This window comes from Engystomops pustulosus, chromosome 5 (genome assembly GCF_040894005.1).
Source record: "Engystomops pustulosus chromosome 5, aEngPut4.maternal, whole genome shotgun sequence".
NCBI classification, from domain to species: Eukaryota; Metazoa; Chordata; class Amphibia; order Anura; family Leptodactylidae; genus Engystomops; species Engystomops pustulosus.
Genome location: NC_092415.1, coordinates 210,350,487 through 210,373,885, shown reverse-complemented (window position 1 = coordinate 210,373,885; position 23,399 = coordinate 210,350,487). Strand labels below are relative to the sequence as shown.

General features: G+C 42.4%; 1 protein-coding gene across 1 annotated transcript; it reads left to right on the top strand.

Annotated features, from left to right (window-relative positions):
• Nucleotides 1-4,151: 4,151 nt before the first annotated feature.
• On the top strand, nucleotides 4,152-23,041 carry LOC140134171 (cathelicidin-3-like). The gene is made up of 5 exons (XM_072154807.1): nucleotides 4,152-4,204; nucleotides 5,583-5,919; nucleotides 6,581-6,682; nucleotides 20,574-20,645; nucleotides 22,808-23,041. The coding sequence occupies exons 1-5, from the start codon at nucleotides 4,152-4,154 to the stop codon at nucleotides 22,928-22,930; spliced, it is 687 nt and encodes a 228-aa protein (XP_072010908.1). The 3' UTR covers nucleotides 22,931-23,041.
• Nucleotides 23,042-23,399: the final 358 nt, after the last annotated feature.

Below are 23,399 nucleotides of genomic sequence, written 5' to 3'. Positions count from 1 at the left end.
CTTTACAATGTTACTCAGTGTTATTGCTGTTTTAGGTCCTATCACTCAGTGATGGTCAGTGTAAGATCCCAGAGTGTGAGCGGGGATTCTCTGAGCAGACACTGCATGATCCCTCTAGTGCTGTGGGATGCTGTGTGCAGACAATGTGCTTAGATTAGCAGGGTACAGGGTTTATCTACACTTTCATTTACCTTCTGAACATTCACTAGTATCTGATACATAGAAAGAGATGAGAGGATGAGATTCATGAGATGCATATTACACACAATGACACTATGTCTGCTCTGCTACATATCTGCTCTCACATCAGAACTGCTATATGCCTCCCTCCCCCGCCCCGGAGTCATCTCATTATCATTATAGAGGGGGATCAGCAGAGTCATCTCATTATCATTATAGGGGGGGATTGGCAGAGTCATCTCATTATCATTAGAGGGTGGGGTCAGCAGAGTCATCTCATTATCATTATAGGGGGGGATTGGCAGAGTCATCTCATTATCATTAGAGGGTGGGGTCAGCAGAATCATCTCATTATCATTAGAGGGTGGAGTCAGCAGAGCCATCTCATTATCATTAGAGGATGGGGTCAGCAGAGTCATCTCATTATCATTAGAGGATGGGGTCAGCAGAGTCATCTCATTGTCATTAGAGGGGGGGATCGGCAGAGTCATCTCATTATCATCAGAAGGTGGGGTCAGCAGAGTCATCTCATTGTCATTATAGGGGGGGATTGGCAGAGTCATCTCATTATCATTATAGGGGGGATTGGCAGAGTCATCTCATTATCATTAGAGGGTGGGGTCAGCAGAATCATCTCATTATCATTAGAGGGTGGAGTTAGCAGAGTCATCTCATTATCATTAGAGGGTGGGGTCAGCAGAGTCATCTCATTATCATTAGAGGGTGGGGTCAGCAAAGTCATCTCATTATCATTAGAGGGTGGGGTCAGCAGAGTCATCTCATTATCATTAGAGGGTGGGGTCAGCAGAGTCATCTCATTGTCATTAGATGGGGGGATCGTCAGAGTCATCTCATTATCATTATGGGGGGGAACAGCAGAGTCATCTCATTATCATTAGGGGGTGGGGTCAGCAGAGTCATCTCATTATCATTAGGGGGTGGGGTCAGCAGAGTCTTCTCATTATCATTAGAGGGTGGGGTCAGCAGAGTCATCTCATTATCATTAGAGGGTGGGGTCTACAGAGTCATCTCATTATCATTAGAGGGTGGGGTCAGCAGAGACATCTCATTATCATTATAGGGGGGGATTGGCAGAGTCATCTCATTATCATTAGGGGGTGGGGTCAGCAGAGTCTTCTCATTATCATTAGAGTGTGGGGTCAGCAGAGCCATCTCATTATGATTAGAGGGTGGGGTCAGCAGAGTCATCTTATTATCATTAGAGGGGGGATCAGCAGAGTCATCTCATTATCATTAGAGGGTGGGGTCAGCAGAGTCATCACATTATCATTAGAGGGGGGATCAGCAGAGTCATCTCATTATCATTAGAGGGTGGGGTCAGCAGTGTCACCTCATTATCATTAGAGGGTGGGGTCAGCAGTGTCACCTCATTATCATTAGAGGGTGAGGTCAGCAGAGTCATCTCATTATCATTAGAGGGGGGGGTCAGCAGAGTCATCTCATTATTATTAATGGGTGGAGTCAGCAGAGTTATCTCATTATGACTAGAGGGTGGGGCCGGCAGAGTCATCTCATTATCATTAGAGGGTGGGGTCAGCAGAGTCATCTCATTATCATTAGAGGGTGGGGTCAGCAGAGTCATCTCATTATCATTAGAGGGTGGGTTCAGCAGAGTCATCTCATTATCATTAGAGGGTGGGTTCAGCAGAGTCATCTCATTATCATTAGAGGGTGGGGTCAGCAGAGTCATCTCATTATCATTAGAGGGTGGGGTCAGCAGAGTCATCTCATTATCATTAGAGGGTGAGGTCAGCAGAGTCATCTCATTATCATTAGAGGGTGGGGTCAGCAGAGTCATCTCATTATCATTAGGGGGTGGGGTAAGCAGAGTCATCTCATTATCATTAGAGGGTGGGTTCAGCAGAGTCATCTCATTATCATTAGAGGGTGGGTTCAGCAGAGTCATCTCATTATCATTAGAGGGTGGGGTCAGCAGTCATCTCATTATCATTAGAGGGTGGGGTCAGCAGAGTCATCTCATTATCATTAGAGGGTGTGGTCAGCAGAGTCATCTCATTATCATTAGAGGGTGGGGTCAGCAGAGTCTTCTCATTATCATTAGAGTGTGGGGTCAGCAGAGCCATCTCATTATGATTAGAGGGTGGGGTCAGCAGAGTCATCTCATTATCATTAGAGGGTGGGGTCAGCAGAGTCATCTCATTATCATTAGAGGGTGGGGTCAGCAGAGTCATCTCATTATCATTAGAGGGTGGGGTCAGCAGAGTCATCTCATTATCATTAGAGGGTGGGGTCAGCAGAGTCATCTCATTATCATTAGAGGGTGGGGTCAGCAGTGTCACCTCATTATCATTAGAGGGTGAGGTCAGCAGAGTCATCTCATTATCATTAGAGGGGGGGGTCAGCAGAGTCATCTCATTATTATTAATGGGTGGAGTCAGCAGAGTCATCTCATTATGACTAGAGGGTGGGGCCGGCAGAGTCATCTCATTATCATTAGAGGGTGGGGTCAGCAGAGTCATCTCATTATCATTAGAGGGTGGGGTCAGCAGAGTCATCTCATTATCATTAGAGGGTGGGTTCAGCAGAGTCATCTCATTATCATTAGAGGGTGGGTTCAGCAGAGTCATCTCATTATCATTAGAGGGTGGGGTCAGCAGAGTCATCTCATTATCATTAGAGGGTGGGGTCAGCAGAGTCATCTCATTATCATTAGAGGGTGAGGTCAGCAGAGTCATCTCATTATCATTAGAGGGTGGGGTCAGCAGAGTCATCTCATTATCATTAGAGGGTGGGGTCAGCAGAGTCATCTCATTATCATTAGAGGGTGTGGTCAGCAGAGTCATCTCATTATCATTAGAGGGTGGGGTCAGCAGAGTCATCTCATTATCATTAGAGGGTGGGGTCAGCGGAGTCATCTCATTATCATTAGGGGGTGGGGTCAGCAGAGTCATCTCATTATCATTAGGGGGTGGGGTAAGCAGAGTCGTCTCATTATCATTAGAGGGTGGGGTCAGCAGAGTCATCTCATTATCATTAGAGGGTGGGGTCAGCAGAGTCATCTCATTATCATTAGAGGGTGGGGTCAGCAGAGTCATCTCATTATCATTAGAGGGTGGGGACAGCAGAGTCATCTCAGTATCATTAGAGGGTGGGGTCAGCAGAGTCATCTCATTATCATTAGAGGGTGGGGTCAGCAGAGTCATCTCATTATCATTAGAGGGTGGGTTCAGCAGAGTCATCTCATTATCATTAGAGGGTGGGTTCAGCAGAGTCATCTCATTATCATTAGAGGGTGGGGTCAGCAGAGTCATCTCATTATCATTAGAGGGTGGGGTCAGCAGAGTCATCTCATTATCATTAGAGGGTGTGGTCAGCAGAGTCATCTCATTATCATTAGAGGGTGGGGTCAGCAGAGTCATCTCATTATCATTAGAGGGTGGGGTCTGCGGAGTCATCTCATTATCATTAGGGGGTGGGGTCAGCAGAGTCATCTCATTATCATTAGGGGGTGGGGTAAGCAGAGTCGTCTCATTATCATTAGAGGGTGGGGTCAGCAGAGTCATCTCATTATCATTAGAGGGTGGGGTCAGCAGAGTCATCTCATTATCATTAGAGGGTGGGGTCAGCAGAGTCATCTCATTATCATTAGAGGGTGGGGACAGCAGAGTCATCTCAGTATCATTAGAGGGTGGGGTCAGCAGAGTCATCTCATTATCATTAGAAGGTGGGGTCAGCAGAGTCATCTCATTATCATTAGAGGGTGGGGTCAGCAGAGTCATCTCATTATTATTAATGGGTGGGGTCAGCAGAGTCATCTCATTATCATTAGAGGGCGGGGTCAGCAGAGTCATCTTTCTACTTCTGGGACTTGAATCATCTCCTTGGGGTATGGACGATGCGTCCCTTCTGCTGCTTTCAACCTTTGGTTTAAGAACCCGAGGACCTTCAAAGGTCTTGAAATATTTCTACTGTTTTGAGAGCACGAACAGATGTATGAATCTTTATTGGGTGAAGATCTTTCTAAGGATAAATTTGGTGGGTGGTTTGTGTGGCCGTGGGCCACTAGAAGTCCTGGGCCCCGGGCTGCCGCCCAAACCCCCTGTATTATAATCCAGTTCTGCACAGAACTCCAGCCTCTGATTTGTGAGGTTCCAGAGACATTTGTGGGGTGCGATGCTCTGCAGATCATGGCCATGTTTTTATTTTTCTGTGGTTTCTCTCTTCCTCCTCCGGACGTTACATCAGGTCGTGTTTCTTCTCCATCTTATGGGGAAACACATTGTCACATTCGTGTTCTAAGAAGGAGAAATACTGTGTAATACTCTGTGGCCGCTAATAGCCGGGACCTGAGGATGGTCGCATCAATCACCAGAAGATCTGTGCCTCCTCCACCGGCAGGCACCGGTCACCATCACTTTTCCATGTTTTCTCGTAAGGGGAGGTTTTCGTCACGAGGACCGGGATTGGCCAAGTAAATTTTAGCAATGGGCAGCAGGTGTGCCCTAGGACCCAGGGGAGAAGGTGGGATCTGGGAAAGACCCTAATTTATTGCCTAATTTGGATTATCTACCTAAGCGATTGTACAGTGTCACATGCTCTGAATACTCAGCTCTGATTGGTCATCGCTGAGCAGCGCCATAGGACCTAATCCCATGTTCTTGTAGAGCTGTTACCTTTTCCGTTTTGCGTTTTTCCTCCTCCGCACCTCATCGAGCTCCCAGCTCCTGCATTTCCCCGGCCTCGGGTGCTCACAGCTGGTGGATTCTAGTATCCAAAGGGTCGTCCTGTAGTGCTAGCCTGGGGCCCAAGCCTTCCAGGGGGCCCATGGCCACCTAAACCACCCAGTGACTTTACACATGAAATCCTCATACATTTGTTCATGCTGTTATACACATGTACACAAGAGCCATTACAGGACCTTTTTAGGTCCACCAAAGTTCCTGAACCCACATATTGAAAGCAGAAAGGACACATCCATCCCCCAAGACGCAGGTTATAGTATCACATGTAGGAAGTGATTTCAGACTTGTAGGGGCAAATCTTAATCTACCCCTGGGCCCGTCCAATACTAAAGTGTCCCCAGAGTATAACGTGTACCCCTGGTGGTATGTGACATCCGGTGCCAGAACTGTCACCAACTACCTACCGAGGAGTCTCTGACCTTTGACTCTGTACAGTGACCCTGCCTGACCTACACTTTGTGCATTGGTCCTGACCTCGGCCTTCAGGTGACTATTCCTTGCCCAATGGTTTGGTCCAGCTTCTCCTGAGGGGTGGGACAAGCTGCCAGAAACACGGACACCACACTGGGAGCTGCTTCTCATGGGCGGAGCATAAAAGGTGAAAATATACGGGGTCATCGGGGTCATCGGGGGTCAGCACGAAGACAAACTAGTCTGAGGTCAAAGGGTCTATTCCAGCATAACAGATGAAGTTAGTGAGGACAATTTTCTTCTCTACCAGGAGATTGGCAACGCTGTGGATTTCACCATCATCCAGGAAGAAGAAGAAGTAGAAACAAGTGAAGAGCCGAGAGATGAACGGGCATTTCCACCAAGACCGGACTCGCTGAGGATGTGGGGACTGTCTCTGCTGCTCGTCTCTGCTGTCACATTACACGGATGTCTCTCTGACGCCGCAGAGGCTCAGCTCCACCATGGAAGATCCATAGAAGATGTCATCCACCTGTACAACCAGAGGGAAGGGGTCACATACTTATACAAAGCCCTGGACCCCAGACCCCCTGCTCTGCTGGAGGTAGGCGATAAAATCTGTAATTTCCTCCATAGTTTTTAAACATACAAGACATAAAGACCTGGACGGGGCAGGAGTCAAGGTTAGCAGAGGATATGGTGCAGTGGTTAGAGGAGATGGTGGGGTGGTTAGTAGAGAAGATGGTGGGGTGGTTAGAGGAGATGGTGGGGTGGTTAGTAGAGAAGATGGTGGGGTGGTTAGAGGAGATGGTGGGGCGGTTAGAGGAGATGGTGGGGTGGTTAGTAGAGGAGATGGAGGATAAGGGGGTAATAAATGACCTTGTGAAGGTCCCGAGTGGCGGAATCTTAATGGCGACAGATGGGAATCCATCACCCGAGCCGTCACAATGTATCGGCCTCAGTAACAGCGAAGCCGAAGAAACTTTCAGTGTGATTGGAGAAAAATCAATGAGGGAAGTGAAGGATTTACAAAGTTGTCTGAAATATTTTATTACTTTTGTAAAAAACATAAAACTTTTGTCTTATAAAATCCGCGGATAGAACATATCAGGTGTAATTATGTGTCATGTAGGAGAACGGGATTAATTGCCGCCATAAACTCTCAGGCTTAATGTTTCTTTTATCAGACAAGGGTGTAAAAAAGCAAAAGTGTAAGACAAAGGAAGCGCCGAAGATTTATGTGCATATCACTTATCTACTCACAGGAGGACGAGATCCCAGACACAAGAACCATCATCATTAAGGAGACGGCGTGCCGCAAACCCCAGCATCTGCATCCATCACAGTGTGATCACAAACCAGATGGAGTAAGTAATGAGAGAAGGAGAGATACCGAGACTACTATAATACTGCCCCCTATGCACAAGAATATAACTACTATTATACTGCCCCCTATGTACAGGAATATAACTACTATAATACTGCTCCTATGTACAAGAATATAACTACTATAATACTGCCCCCTATGTACAGGAATATAACTACTATAATACTGCCCCGTATGTACAGGAATATAACTACTATAATACTGCCCCCTATGTACAGGAATATAACTACTATAATACTGCCTCCTATGTACAAGAATATAACTACTATAATACTGCCCCCTATGTACAAGAATATAACTACTATAATACTGCCCCCTATGTACAGGAATATAACTACTATAATACTGCTCCTATGTACAAGAATATAACTACTATAATACTGCCCCCTATGTACAGGAATATAACTACTATAATACTGCCCCGTATGTACAGGAATATAACTACTATACTACTGCCCCCTATGTACAAGAATATAACTACTATAATACTGCCCCCTATGTACAAGAATATAACTACTATAATACTGCTCCTATGTACAAGAATATAACTACTATAATACTGCCCCCTATGTACAGGAATATAACTACTATAATACTGCTCCTATGTACAAGAATATAACTACTATAATACTGCCCCCTATGTACAGGAATATAACTACTATAATACTGCCCCGTATGTACAGGAATATAACTACTATACTACTGCCCCCTATGTACAGGAATATAACTACTATAATACTGCCCCCTATGTACAGGAATATAACTACTATAATACTGCCCCCTATGTACAGGGATATAACTACTATAATACTGCCCCCTATGTACAAGAATATAACTACTATAATACTGCCCCCTATTTACAAGAATATAACTACTATAATACTGCCCCCTATGTACAAGAATATAACTACTATAATACTGCCCCCTATGTACAAGAAAATAACTACTATAATACTGCCCCCTATGTACAGGAATATAACTACTATAATACTGCCCCCTATGTACAAGAATGTAATTACTATAATACTGCCCCTATGTACAGGAATATAACTACTATAATACTGCCCCCTATGTACAAGAATATAACTACTATAATACTGCCCCCTATGTACAGGAATATAACTACTATAATACTGCCCCCTTTGTACAAGAATATAACTACTATAATACTGCCCCCTATGTACAAGAATATAACTACTATAATACTGCCCCATATGTACAAGAATATAACTACTATAATACTGCCCCCTATGTACAAGAATATAACTACTATAATACTGCCACATATGTACAAGAATATAACTACTATAATACTGCCCCCTATGTACAAGAATGTAATTACTATAATACTGCCCCTATGTACAGGAATATAACTACTATAATACTGCCCCCTATGTACAAGTATATAACTACTATAATACTGTCCCCTATGTACAAGAATATAACTACTATAATACTGTCCCCTATGTACAGGAATATAACTACTATAATACTGCCCCCTATGTACAGGAATATAACTACTATAACACTGCCCCCTATGTACAAGAATATAACTACTATAATACTGTCCCCTATGTACAAGAATATAACTACTATAATACTGTCCCCTATGTACAGTGATATAACTACTATAATACTGCCCCCTATGTACAGGGATATAACTACTATAATACTGTCCCCTATGTACAGTAATATAACTACTATAATACTGTCCCCTATGTACAGTAATATAACTACTATAATACTGCCCCCTATGTACAAGAATACAACTACTATAATACTGCCCCCTATGTACAGGAATATAACTACTATAATACTGCCCCCTATGTACAAGAATATAACTACAATAATACTGTCCCCTATGTACAAGAATATAACTACTATAATACTGCCCCCTATGTACAGGAATATAACTACTATAATACTGCCCCCTATGTACAAGAATATAACTACTATAATACTGCCCCCTATTTACAAGAATATAACTACTATAATACTGCCCCCTATGTACAAGAATATAACTACTATAATACTGCCCCCTATGTACAAGAAAATAACTACTATAATACTGCCCCCTATGTACAGGAATATAACTACTATAATACTGCCCCCTATGTACAAGAATGTAATTACTATAATACTGCCCCTATGTACAGGAATATAACTACTATAATACTGCCCCCTATGTACAAGAATATAACTACTATAATACTGCCCCCTATGTACAGGAATATAACTACTATAATACTGCCCCCTTTGTACAAGAATATAACTACTATAATACTGCCCCCTATGTACAAGAATATAACTACTATAATACTGCCCCATATGTACAAGAATATAACTACTATAATACTGCCCCCTATGTACAAGAATATAACTACTATAATACTGCCACATATGTACAAGAATATAACTACTATAATACTGCCCCCTATGTACAAGAATGTAATTACTATAATACTGCCCCTATGTACAGGAATATAACTACTATAATACTGCCCCCTATGTACAAGTATATAACTACTATAATACTGTCCCCTATGTACAAGAATATAACTACTATAATACTGTCCCCTATGTACAGGAATATAACTACTATAATACTGCCCCCTATGTACAGGAATATAACTACTATAACACTGCCCCCTATGTACAAGAATATAACTACTATAATACTGCCCCCTATGTACAGGAATATAACTACTATAATACTGCCCCCTATGTACGAGAATATAACTACTATAATACTGCCCCCTATGTACAAGAATATAACTACTATAATACTGCCCCCTATGTACAGGGATATAACTACTATAATACTGCCCCCTATGTACAAGAATATAACTAAAATAATGCTGTCCCCTATGTACAGGAATATAACTACTATAATACTGCCCCCTATGTACAGGAATATAACTACTATAATACTGTCCCCTATGTACAAGAATATAACAACTATAATACTGCCCCCTATGTACAAGAATATAACTACTATAATACTACCCCCTATGTACAAGAATATAACTACTATAATACTGCCTCCTATGTACAAGAATATAACTACTATAATACTGCCCCCTATGTACAAGAATATAACTACTATAATACTGCCCCCTATGTAAAAGAATATAACTACTATAATACTGCCCCCTATGTAAAAGAATATAACTACTATAATACTGCCCCCTATGTACAGGAATATAACTACTATAATACTGCTCCCTATGTACAGGAATATAACTACTATAATACTGCCTCCTATGTACAGGAATATAACTACTATAATACTGCCCCCTATGTACAGGAATATAACTACTATAATACTGCCCCCTATGTACAGGAATATAACTACTATAATACTGCTCCCTATGTACAGGAATATAACTACTATAATACTGCCCCCTATGTACAGGAATATAACTACTATAATACTGCCCCTATGTACAGGAATATAACTACTATAATACTGCCCCCTGTGTACAAGAATATAACTACTATAATACTGCCCCCTATGTACAAGAATATAACTACTATAATACTGCCCTCTATGTACAGGAATATAACTACTATAATACTGCCCCATATGTACAAGAATATAACTACTATAATACTGCCCCCTATGTACAAGAATATAACTACTATAATACTGCCCCCTATGTACAGGAATATAACTACTATAATACTGCACTCTATGTACAGGAATATAACTACTATAATACTGGCCCCTATGTACAGGAATATAACTACTATAATACTGCCCCCTATGTACAGGAATATAATTACTATAATACTGCCTCCTATGTACAAGAATATAACTATTATAATACTGCCCCCTATGTACAGGAATATAACTACTATAATACTGCCCCCTATGTACAGGAATATAACTACTATAATACTGCCCCCTATGTACAAGAATATAACTACTATAATACTGCCCCCTATGTACAAGAATATAACTACTATAATACTGCCCCCTATGTACAGGAATATAACTACTATAATACTGCCCTCTATGTACAAGAATATAACTACTATAATACTGTCCCCTATGTACAAGAATATAACTACTATAATACTGCCCCCTATGTACAAGAATATAACTACTATAATACTGCCCCCTATGTACAGGAATATAACTACTATAATACTGCCCCCTATGTACAAGAATATAACTACTATAATACTGTCCCCTATGTACAGGAATATAACTACTATAATACTGCCCCCTATGTACAGGAATATAACTACTATAATACTGCACTCTATGTACAGGAATATAACTACTATAATACTGCCCCCTATGTACAGGAATATAACTACTATAATGCTGTCCCCTATGTACAGGAATATAACTACTATAATGCTGCCCCCTATGTACAGGTATATAACTACTATAATACTGCCCCCTATGTACAGGAATATAACTACTATAATACTGCCCCCTATGTACAGGAATATAACTACTATAATACTGCCCCCTATGTACAGGAATATAACTACTATAATACTGCCCCCTATGTACAGGAATATAACTACTATAATACTGCCCCCTATGTACAAGAATATAACTACTATAATACTGTCCCCTATGTACAGGAATATAACTACTATAATACTGCCCCCTATGTACAGGAATATAACTACTATAATACTGCACTCTATGTACAGGAATATAACTACTATAATACTGCCCCCTATGTACAGGAATATAACTACTATAATGCTGTCCCCTATGTACAGGAATATAACTACTATAATGCTGCCCCCTATGTACAGGTATATAACTACTATAATACTGCCCCCTATGTACAGGAATATAACTACTATAATACTGCCCCCTATGTACAGGAATATAACTACTATAATACTGCCCCCTATGTACAGGAATATAACTACTATAATACTGCCCCCTATGTACAAGAATATAACTACTATAATACTGCCCCCTATGTACAGGAATATAACTACTATAATACTGCCCCCTATGTACAGGAATATAACTACTATAATACTGCCCCCTATGTACAAGAATATAACTACTATAATACTGCCCCTTATGTACAAGAATATAACTACTATAATACTGCCCCCTATGTACAGGAATATAACTCTTATAATACTACCCCCTATGTACAGGAATATAACTACTATAATACTACCTCCTATGTACAGGAATATAACTACTATAATACTGCCCCCTATGTACAGGGATATAACTACTATAATACTGCCCCCTATGTACAGGAATATAACTACTATAATACTGCCCCCTATGTACAGGAATATAACTACTATAATACTGCCCCCTAAGTACAGGAATATAACTACTATAATACTGCCCCCTATGTACAGGAATATAACTACTATAATACTGCCCCCTATGTACAGGAATATAACTACTATAATACTGCCCCCTATGTACAAGAATATAACTACTATAATACTGCCCCTTATGTACAAGAATAACAAAAATTTACTTACCCCGAAATTTTCTTTTCCTGGAGTCCAGGGGCAGCACACACAAATGGGTTTTAGTCCTCTAGAACCAATCAGATAGAGACAGGTTACAAAGCAGTACACATGTATTCAATTAACTAGTTAAGGAGCCCTATAAGAGGGCAGAGGCACTAGGAGACAGTGTATTATTATAAAGCAATATAAATAAGGGAGGGAAGCATGTGCTGCCCCTGGACTCCAGGAAAAGAAAATTTCGGGGTAAGTAAATTTTTGTTTTCCTGATCGTCTCAGGGGCAGCACACACAAATGGGATTTGTAAAGCAGTACCGAAAAATTCTATGGGTGGGCCACATGTTTGTAACTTAAGCACTGCTCTGCCACAGAGTGCCTTCTGCTCAAGAGATAGTCTAGCCTATAATATTTGACAAAGGTTAAAGATGACGACCATGTTGTGGCCTTGTCTACTTTGTCCATGACATAACTCTGTTCAAGAGGTAGCTGTAGGCTGTATAGAAGGAATCCTTATCTCTGAGAAGGAACTTGATAGCATGTATACTGTAGTGTTCTTCTATGGTGGCCTTAGACCACCTGGTTAGAGTGACAACTTGCCCTTTGCCCAGTTATCGGGAGCACTGGAATAGGAGGCACAAAAAATAACGGAAGATCATTTTTTTAAGGGAAGACATCAAGAACTGCTATTCTTAAATCTTTAGTGTGGAGACTTCATTAATCCGAACAAGAGGTTTGTAGATAAAAAGGAGCATTTTTTTTTTTTTTTGGAAAAAATTCTGGCATTGATACCCAGATGAGGAAGTCATCTCAATTTTTGAAGTATGGATCTTAGATTAATGGATCCTGTAGTTCAATAACCCGCCTGGCTGCGATGATGGCGGCCTGAAGAATACTTTAAAGGTGAGGGACCTTTATGTAACAGTTCTGATAGGGCCCTGTATAGGGCTGAGAAGACAACCGATAGCTCCTTACAGGAAGGACAGCAGAACTTAAGGTTTTGAAGAATTCTTATTATTAATTTGAAGAAGATATGCAGTAGATGCCATTGTTGAGAATTTGATTGAGATTTAGTCGAGATTTTTTTTTTTTTTAAGATATCTGGATCAAAGTTGATGAAGATTTGAGCCTCTTTCATACTCCGTTAGTCTTTCAACCTGGTAGGTCTATGGGCAGTCTGTAGGGTAATAATGACCTCAGGATATGATCGCAGTTGTGACATGATCACTGCGTCAGCCTCCAGGCAATTAGCTGCCGAGTGTGTGGATGAGGATGGTGTACGCTCTTTTTGGAGAGCAGGTCCCCTGTTGCTGGCAACTTACAGTACCTCCCTTTTGACAGCGACCGTGGCAGGCCCTGTGGAGCCAACGAGGCGGGAAGACATAGTCTTTGTCTTTACCTCTTCTGAAACTGTTCAGAACATTTGGACCAAGGGAGTAGGAAAGCAACATGTACACCAGAGCCTGGTTCCACTTAAAAAGGAAGTCCATCGATTGCCAATGTATGGCTGAAATGACTTACATTTTTGGTAGTTTTGAATTTCCGCATGACGCTATGGCATCTGGATAGGGAAAAAGCCTCATTTGACCATTACACCATTATAACTGATGAGTTGAGACCCCATTCTTTCGGGTGGAATGGCTCACAGCCCAGAATATCCGCAGGGGTGTTCTATAATCCTTTAATGTGACCTGCAGATGTACTGTGCAGAAGATCTTCTGTCTGTGCCATCATCCTTACATTAGCGGGCTAAGTGATAGCTTTTCAAGCCCACCTCTTGCTCAGAGAATATGGTCAGTCCGTTGTCTAACTGGACTGGGTGATGGCAGTGGAGAAGGTACTGAAAGTGGAGAAAAGGGCTTTACTACCCTAAAGTTCTTTTAAGATTTTGAGATTCATCATCTTGTTTGCTCCACTTCTTCTTAGTCCACAGATGACTAACATGGGCACCCCAACCCTCAGAGGAGGCATCTGATGCAAGTCCCTATCGGAGATAGGAGACCGGAGTATTTTGGATGATCGAGTTTGAGATTCCTACCGTATTTTCTGGTGTTTTAAGAGCCCTTTATGGGCTTGAGAGGAATGTCGTGTCCCTTGTTCCACTTTGTCTGAAGATTAATCTGCAGAATATCAGTATGAACTTTAGTTCAGAGTAGCAAATCTATATAAGATGTCAGATACCCCAACAGGGTGAGCGCACTGTAACCCTGGGATGTGATATACAGCTTCTTACTTACCTCTGGATGGCCCCCACTTATTCTGGGGTTACATTCACCAATTGAGGGGTTTATTTAAGAAGCTCAAACCTTGGTGACTGATGGGACACAAAGCAAGATTTCTTTGCATTAAACAGGAATCTCAGAATCTGACGCAATTGGAGAAACTTCTAACACATGGGATTGGAGTAGAGGTTCTGAAGAAGCTCTTATCAGCCGGCTGTCTGTCTCCACCATTGTGATACCCTGATCCTCAGGGCTGCCATGAAAAACCACTGCCAAAAAAAGAAAAAACTGGAGATGCAATCTTTTGGATCTGGTTTGAATCACTACAGAACTTTCCCCTGTGAGTAGACAGGGAACATTGAGGCTACAGTGTGACTAGATAGTCCTCTTTAATTAGAAGAGCCATTGCAGACTGGATCGCTTTAATCCTGAATTTGACCCCTTTTTATTTATTTATTTTGAATGCTGAGAGAAAAAAATGAGGGTCTATACAAGAAATAAGACGTCAGCTGGTAGAGTTCTCTGGACACTGAGGTGCAGCCTCCTGTGATGACTGATGTCCCCAGTTGTCTGATGGTAGTTTGTGACTACTGAGAGTAATACTTCTGAGGTCTTCCTCCACCTGATGTATGTGGGGCTCGGCATCACATGACAGTAGGACTGGTAATGGGTAATCTTCTCCTGGAGAAAGCATCTTAGACAGAGACTTCTGCTGCCTCCTAAAGACTCCGCTATGGAAACTGTGGAGCTTCACTCCCTGACCTTCACTTCAGCTTTCCAGGATCATCTGCAACCTGAGGTTCAGACATGGATTCTGGCTGGAACAGGAGGCTTACGAAGTTGTTCTTAAAAACACCATTTCCATCCTTTTACCTGACCCATAAGGCTCTTTTAGCCGTACTGGCGAGGGTTAATGACTTACAGGAGAGCCTCGCCGTGTCCAGGTGAGTATCAGGGATCATCTGTAGCACTTGAGGAGGTGCAATCTTTTCAGTATTCATCTAATACACCAGAACAATCGGCTCAGCCCGAGCCACTTGGGACAGAAGGCAGGGAGACTTTACACAGCAGCAGAGGAGGTAGACGACTTCTTCAGTACAGGGACTGTTTTACGGACTAGGGATCGCGGATTCTTCAGCGGGAACATCGCTTTGTGAGGCGCCTTAGTAACAGGAGGATCCTTAATTATAAGAGATTTGACTTTTCAATGTACATCTTTGAATGTAGGCTCAGGTTTATATCTATAATCCACTCCTCTAGGATGGGGTGCCCCTACTAGGATTGTTTGACGTCCTCATAAAGACTGAACTTTATCCTTGTGTAACATCATATTCATCATTATCAGATTCCCCAGAAGAAGACTCCTCTTCAGAGCTCTATACTGACTTCAGAGGCCGTCCGGTGCCCCTTACACCATGATATAGATCCACTATAAATGTCCTCTGTTAGATGTGTGAATCAGGACTAATAAGCTGTTAGTTTGCATTATCAGGAGGTGCAGAGACTATGCTTAGCTTAGAGAAGGTTTCTTGCGGAGCTCCTGTGAGGCGACATCTGCTATAAAACAGAACAAAACAAGGGTTAATCACCCGTTCTGACCAGGCATTTCTAGCACTAATGCAAGCAGAGTGCACATAATATCGCCATTACGTATCCACACAGGAGACTGTGAGGTGCATGATAACAATTCCCCGCTATACATCCGACACAGGAGAGGAGGCACTATGAGACAGGGAGTGCCTATATATAGCATTTATACATCTAATAACAGCAGATGCATTAATCAATAGTGTATAATAACATCCAACATAGGGGCTGCGGCACTATGTGCATAATATCATAGCATCTTACACATCTAATAGCAGCTGATGCACTATGACACAGGGAGTGCAGAATAATAACACCATGCTATACATGTAATATAGGGGATGAGACCCTATGTAACAGAAAGTGCATTACATCATAGATTTTTATGCATCATATAAATCCAATACAGGAGCTGAGGCCTTATCAAAGGAAGCTGGGATCCCCCGCCAGTCTCCCATTCTGGCACCTGCCAGGCCTGAAGCTGCTTAGCAGCAGTGATCTGACAAGAGAAAGTGCACACAGGTTAGAATGGATCTGGAGTGTAACATAACATAGCATCCTATATGTATAATATAGCAGCTAGCATAGCATCCTATATGAGTAATATAGTAGCTTGAGGCATGATGTAACAGCGAGTTGTACATATAACCTTATACATTTGATACTCGCGCTGCAGCACTATAAAGCAGTGAGTGCCTATAACATTGCATTAGGACACAGCCCTCCTATATATGTCTTGCAGAGGTATACAAACCCATATAGGAGCTGCAGCACTGTGTAGCAGGGAGTGCAGGGCCTGGACAGCAGTAATCAGCGCAGTGTGAATACACACCAGGGAGCATGAGCATAACATGTGCCATTTCTTACCTCAGTCAGCAGAGGGCAGCACTTGCTGGCAGAGAGCAATCTGCATATTGTGGCGCCGGAACTTCAAACTCCAGACGCCGATTGCGTCCCATCCGGTCCTCAGCCACAACTCCCTGGCGCCAGAAAGGGAACACCACATCCGGTGCTGTAATCATGGCATCACACAGGCCCAGCCTGCCCTCACCTGAAGCGTCACCTTCGGACTCCTCAGGCTGAGGCACTTCCGGTCCGGTTCCCGCCATGGAGGTAGGCGGGGCTTGCAGTAGTGTGACGTAGGCGGCCTTCATCTCCTCTGGAGGCCATTACAGCCTTACGGGTATCGAAACCCTGGGAGGGCAGGCGTGTACCGAGGCTCAACACTGCCCATGTTTAGGCTGCTGAAACAGTGGCCGTCTCAGTACACCATCGCGTCTGAGCAACATGGGACACCCCACTGTGTGCAGCGCGGACACAAGAACAGCAGCAGCATAGGTCCTGTCTGTATCTTTGACCTAGAGAAAGAAAAAATACACTGTCTCCTAGTGCCTCTGCCCTCTTATAGGGCTCCTTAACTAGTTAATTGAATACATGTGTACTGCTTTGTAACCTGTCTCTATCTGATTGGTTCTAGAGGACTAAAACCCATTTGTGTGTGCTGCCCCTGAGACGATCAGGAAATAACTACTATAATACTGCCCCCTATGTACAGGAATATAACTACTATAATACTGCCCCCTATGTACAGGAATATAACTACTATAATACTGCTCCCTATGTACAGGAATATAACTACTATAATACTGCCCCCTATGTACAGGAATATAACTACTATAATACTGCTCCCTATGTACAGGAATATAACTACTATAATACTGCCCCCTATGTACAGGGATATAACTACTATAATACTGCCTCCTATGTACAGGAATATAACTACTATACTACTGCCCCCTATGTACAGGAATATAACTACTATAATACTGCCCCCTATGTACAGTAATATAACTGCTATAATACTACCCCCTATGTACAGGAATATAACTACTATAATACTACCTCCTATGTACAGGAATATAACTACTATAATACTGCCCTATATGTACAGGAATATAACTACTATAATACTGCCCCCTATGTACAGGAATATAACTACTATAATACTGCCCCCTATGTACAGGGATATAACTACTATAATACTGCCTCCTATGTACAGGAATATAACTACTATAATACTGCCCCCTATGTACAGGAATATAACTACTATAATACTGCCCCCTATGTACAGGAATATAACTACTATAATACTGCCCCCTATGTACAGGAATATAACTACTATAATACTGCCCCCTATGTACAGGAATATAACTACTATAATACTGCCCCCTAAGTACAGGAATATAACTACTATAATACTGCCCCTTATGTACAGGAATATAACTACTATAATACTGCCCCCTATGTACAGGAATATAACTACTATAATACTGCCCCCTATGTACAAGAATATAACTACTATAATACTGCCCCCTATGTACAGGAATATAACTACTATAATACTGCCCCCTATGTACAGGAATATAACTGCTATAATACCGCCCCCTATGTACAGGAATATAACTACTATAATACTGCCCCCTATGTACAGGAATATAACTACTATAATACCGCCCCCTATGTACAGGAATATAACTACTATAATACTGCCCCCTATGTACAGGAATATAACTGCTATAATACTGCCCCCTATGTACAGGAATATAACTACTATAATACTGCCCCTTATGTACAAGAATATAACTACTATAATACTGCCCCCTATGTACAGTAATATAACTGCTATAATACTACCCCCTATGTACAGGAATATAACTACTATAATACTACCTCCTATGTACAGGAATATAACTACTATAATACTGCCCCCTATGTACAGGAATATAACTACTATAATACTGCCCCCTATGTACAGGAATATAACTACTATACTACTGCCCCCTATGTACAAGAATATAACTACTATAATACTGACCCCTATGTACAAGAATATAACTACTATAATACTGCCCCCTATGTACAGGAATATAACTACTATAATACTGCCCCCTATGTACAGGTATATAACTACTATAATACTGCCCCCTATGTACAGGAATATAACTACTATAATACTGCCCCCTATGTACAAGAATATAACTACTATAATACTGCCCCCTATGTACAGGAATATAACTACTATAATACTGCCCCCTATGTACAGGTATATAACTACTATAATACTGCCCCCTATGTACAGGAATATAACTACTATAATACTGCCCCCTATGTACAAGAATATAACTACTATAATACTGCCCCCTATGTACAGGGATATAGCTACTATAATACTGCCTCCTATGTACAGGAATATAACTACTATACTACTGCCCCCTATGTACAGGAATATAACTACTATAATACTGCCCCCTATGTACAGGAATATAACTACTATAATACTGCCCCCTAAGTACAGGAATATAACTACTATAATACTGCCCCCTATGTACAGGAATATAACTACTATAATACTGCCCCCTATGTACAGGAATATAACTACTATACTACTGCCCCTATATACAAGAATATAACTACTATAATACTGCCCCCTATGTACAGGAATATAACTACTATAATACTGCCCCCTAAGTACAGGAATATAACTACTATAATACTGCCCCCTATGTACAGGAATATAACTACTATAATACTGCCCCCTATGTACAGGAATATAACTACTATACTACTGCCCCTATATACAAGAATATAACTACTATAATACTGCCCCCTATGTACAGGAATATAACTACTATAATACTGCCCCCTATGTACAGGAATATAACTACTATAATACTGCCCCCTATGTACAGGAATATAACTACTATAATACTGCCTCCTATGTACAGGAATATAACTACTATAATACTGCCCCCTATGTACAGGAATATAACTACTATAATACTGCCCCCTATGTACAGGAATATAACTACTATAATACTGCCCCCTATGTACAGGAATATAACTACTATAATACTGCCCCCTATGTACAAGAATATAACTACTATAATACTGCCCCCTATGTACAGGAATATAACTACTATAATACTGCCCCCTATGTACAAGAATATAACTACTATAATACTGCCCCCTATGTACAGGAATATAACTACTATAATACTGCCCCCTATGTACAAGAATATAACTACTATAATACTGCCCCCTATGTACAAGAATATAACTACTATAATACTGCTCCCTATGTACAGGAATATAACTACTATAATACTGCCCCCTATGTACAGGAATATAACTACTATAATACTGCCCCCTATGTACAGGAATATAACTACTATAATACTGTCCCCTATGTACAGGAATATAACTACTATAATACTGTCCCCTATGTACAGGAATATAACTACTATAATACTGCCCCCTATGTACAGGAATATAACTACTATAATACTGCCCCCTATGTACAGGGATATAACTACTATAATACTGCCCCCTATGTACAAGGATATTGGGGTGGATTCATCTTCTTTCTGTAGTTTGGTTATCAGTGATTGTATGATGTGGCTGTTAGTGATTGTATGATCTGGTTGTTAGTGATTGTATGATCTGGTTGTTAGTGATTGTATGATCTGGTTGCTGATCTCCTGTGATTGTGCGCTTCCTGTGGTCTCTGATCCCTGTGTCTGTATTCTGCAGGAGGTGAAGGTCTGTGTTCTGGATCTGGATGTTGTGGACCCTGAGGAGATAATGTGCCGCAGTCTGACCAAGGTAACCGGACCCCAGAACTGCCGCCTCCTCCTGTGGTTGTGTGGGGAAGTTCTCATCCTGGTCCTGTGTAGGTTACACATTTATCAAGACCAGTGCATTGTATACTAGCAGCGGAGGTCCCTGTAAGGATCAGCGGAGGTCCTGTGAGGAGCAGCGGAGGTCCTTTGAGGAGCAGCGGAGGTCCTGTGAGGAGCAGCGGAGGTCCCTGTGAGGAGCAGCGGAGGTCCCTGTGAGGAGCAGCGGAGGTCCCTGTGAGGAGCAGCGGAGGTCCTGTGAGGATCAGCTGAGGTCCTGTGAGGATCAGCTGAGGTCTTGCGAGGAGGGTCAGGTTATTGTGGGGGGGGGGGGTGCGGCCTGAGAAGACCCCCGGTTATTCCCTGTGAGTAGTTTTTGGGTTCAGCCGCCACAGATACAAAAAGAGTAAGACACAGAAGAGACACTTGTCTGAATAGATCCGCACCCGCAGCCGGGAACCGAGGAGACCACAGTAAGGATTAGTGCAGGAGATGAGTCACAGAAGAGAAGCCTAACAATACTATCACCCCCATCATCTCCACCCAGGGCTCAGCCATTGACCAGCCAGTATTGTGTCTCCATTCTATGGAAGAAGTTCTTCAGGAAAGTCATGTGGTTTATCACACGGCTCCGACCTCATCCGTCCTTCATATCTGTGTCCCTGCTGCAATGCTCTGCACCAGCCCTTGCTGTATACAGAGAGCACCCCGGGGGGAACTACTACCACCACCATCATCTAACACCAGTGCAGCACCCTCATCACTGGCTGCATGAGACATTGCAGCTACACATGGAGTATAGAAGGTGCAGCCTTCAGGTTCCAAACTAGAGACAGACACCATCCAGCAATAATGGTGGAGAGTCCAGGACTAAAGGCTCCATCCTGCTCTATCAGTGCTTTTGTTCCCCGTGTGGAAGCTTCTCCCATGTTCCATCCTGCTCCATCAGTATAGATGAGACATGTGTTTATTCCCCATGTGGAAGCTTCTTCCAGGCTCCTTCCTGCTCCATCAGTATAGATGAGACGTGTGTTTGTTCCTCGTGTGGCAGCTTCTTCCAGGCTCCAACCTGCTCCATCAGTATAGATGAGACGTGTGTTTGTTCCTCGTGTGGCAGCTTCTTCCAGGCTCCAACCTGCTCCATCAGTATAGATGAGACGTGTGTTTGTTCCTCATGTGGAAGCTTCTTCCAGGCTTCTTCCTGCTCCACCAGTTTAGATTGGATCTGTGTTCCTCAGATGATTTTTCCAAGCTCAATCCTATTACAGTAGAACAGTTGATATCTATGTATGTTCCTCCAGTGGATGCTTCTTCCAGGATCCACCCTGCTCCAGCAATATAGAAGGACGCATCTTCCAGGCTCCTCGGTTAGTTTAGATGAGACGTGTGTTTGTTCCTTGTGTGGAAGCTTCTTCCAGGCTCCTTCCTGCTCCATCAGTATAGATGAGACGTGTGTTTGTTCCTTGTGTGGAGGCTTCTTCCAGGCTCCTTCCTGCTCCACCAGTTTAGATTTGTGATCTGTGTTCCTCAGATGAATTTTCCAAGCTCAATCCTATTACAGTAGAACAGGTGATATCTATGCATGTTCCTCCGGTGGATGCTTCTCCCAGCATCCTCTTTTTCCACCAGCATGGATGAGATCTGTTAATGTGCCTCAGCTGGGTGCTACGATCAGGCTCCTCTAGTATATACGTGAGGTCTATGTATGTTCCTTAGGTGAATGGTTATTCCAGGATCCACCCTGCTCCACCAGTATGGATGGATGCATCTTCCAGGATCGAGGCTGCTTCCTCCGGATACATGAGAGTTTTGTTCCTCACGATGGTGCTTCTTCCAGGCTCCATCTTACTCCATCAATATAGTGAGGATCTGTGTCCCTCTGGTGGATGTTCTTCTAGACTACTTTGGCTCCTCCTTTTATGTTCCTCAGCTGGGAGCTTCTTCCAGGCTCCATCCTATTCTATTAGTATAAGTGAGATCTAAGTATATTTCTCTGGTGGAAGCTTCTTCCAGACTACAACCTGCTCCACCAGTAGACATGGGATCTGTGGTCCTCAGGTGGATGCTTTTCTTGGTTCCCCAGTCTGAGGGTCGTCTGATCTGACTTTTTCCTTGAATTCCTTTAATTCCTTTTCTTGTTACTTTCAGAAAGTTCCTGTGAAGAGAAACAGAAGACCACGTCCAAGGCCGAGACCAGGAGGCAACACTATCCTCCAAGTTGATCTGTCTAAAAGCTGGGCCATCTCTGTGAGAGACAAGTCGCAGAGCTGACCCCCTCATGTCCTTCTGCCTCAGTCCTACAGATAATAGGACTCATAACCCCCCGGCCGGAGGTGCATGGCCCCAGGACCTGCCAAGTACAAGTAAAATCTGCTGAGAAAACCCGTCACTGTACGTGGACTTATTTCCATCAGAATAGAAGAAGAATAAGAATGACTGATGATAATGGAAGGGGATGATGATGATTATGTTTAATGCTTGCTGATTGATGACTGATGTTCATGATTACTGCTGATTATTTATGATTCATGATTGATAGTTCAGATATGAATGTGAAAGATTAATGATTGATGATAATTGATGAACGTTTTATGGATGATGACAATGCGGAGGCTCCTTCCTCTCAGCTTGGGTTGAGGTCGCGCAGAGCTGGGTCTATGACCTTTAACCCCTCAGATCCCATGGTCAGAAGAGAAATTAACAGAACGGCTCTTCTCCCTGGAGATTGTGGTCAAGGCTG

What these genes read in the sequence shown, in the direction of transcription:
- LOC140134171 (XM_072154807.1), top strand. Translation starts at nt 4,152, where the DNA reads ATGTATGAATCTTTATTGGGTGAAGATCTTTCTAAGGATAAATTTGGT. An exon ending in AAGGATAAATTTGGTGGGTG is followed by an intron (nt 4,205 to 5,582) that starts GTTTGTGTGGCC and finishes GGTCTATTCCAG; the next exon opens with CATAACAGATGAAGTTAGTG. An exon ending in TGTGCCGCAGTCTGACCAAG is followed by an intron (nt 20,646 to 22,807) that starts GTAACCGGACCC and finishes TGTTACTTTCAG; the next exon opens with AAAGTTCCTGTGAAGAGAAA.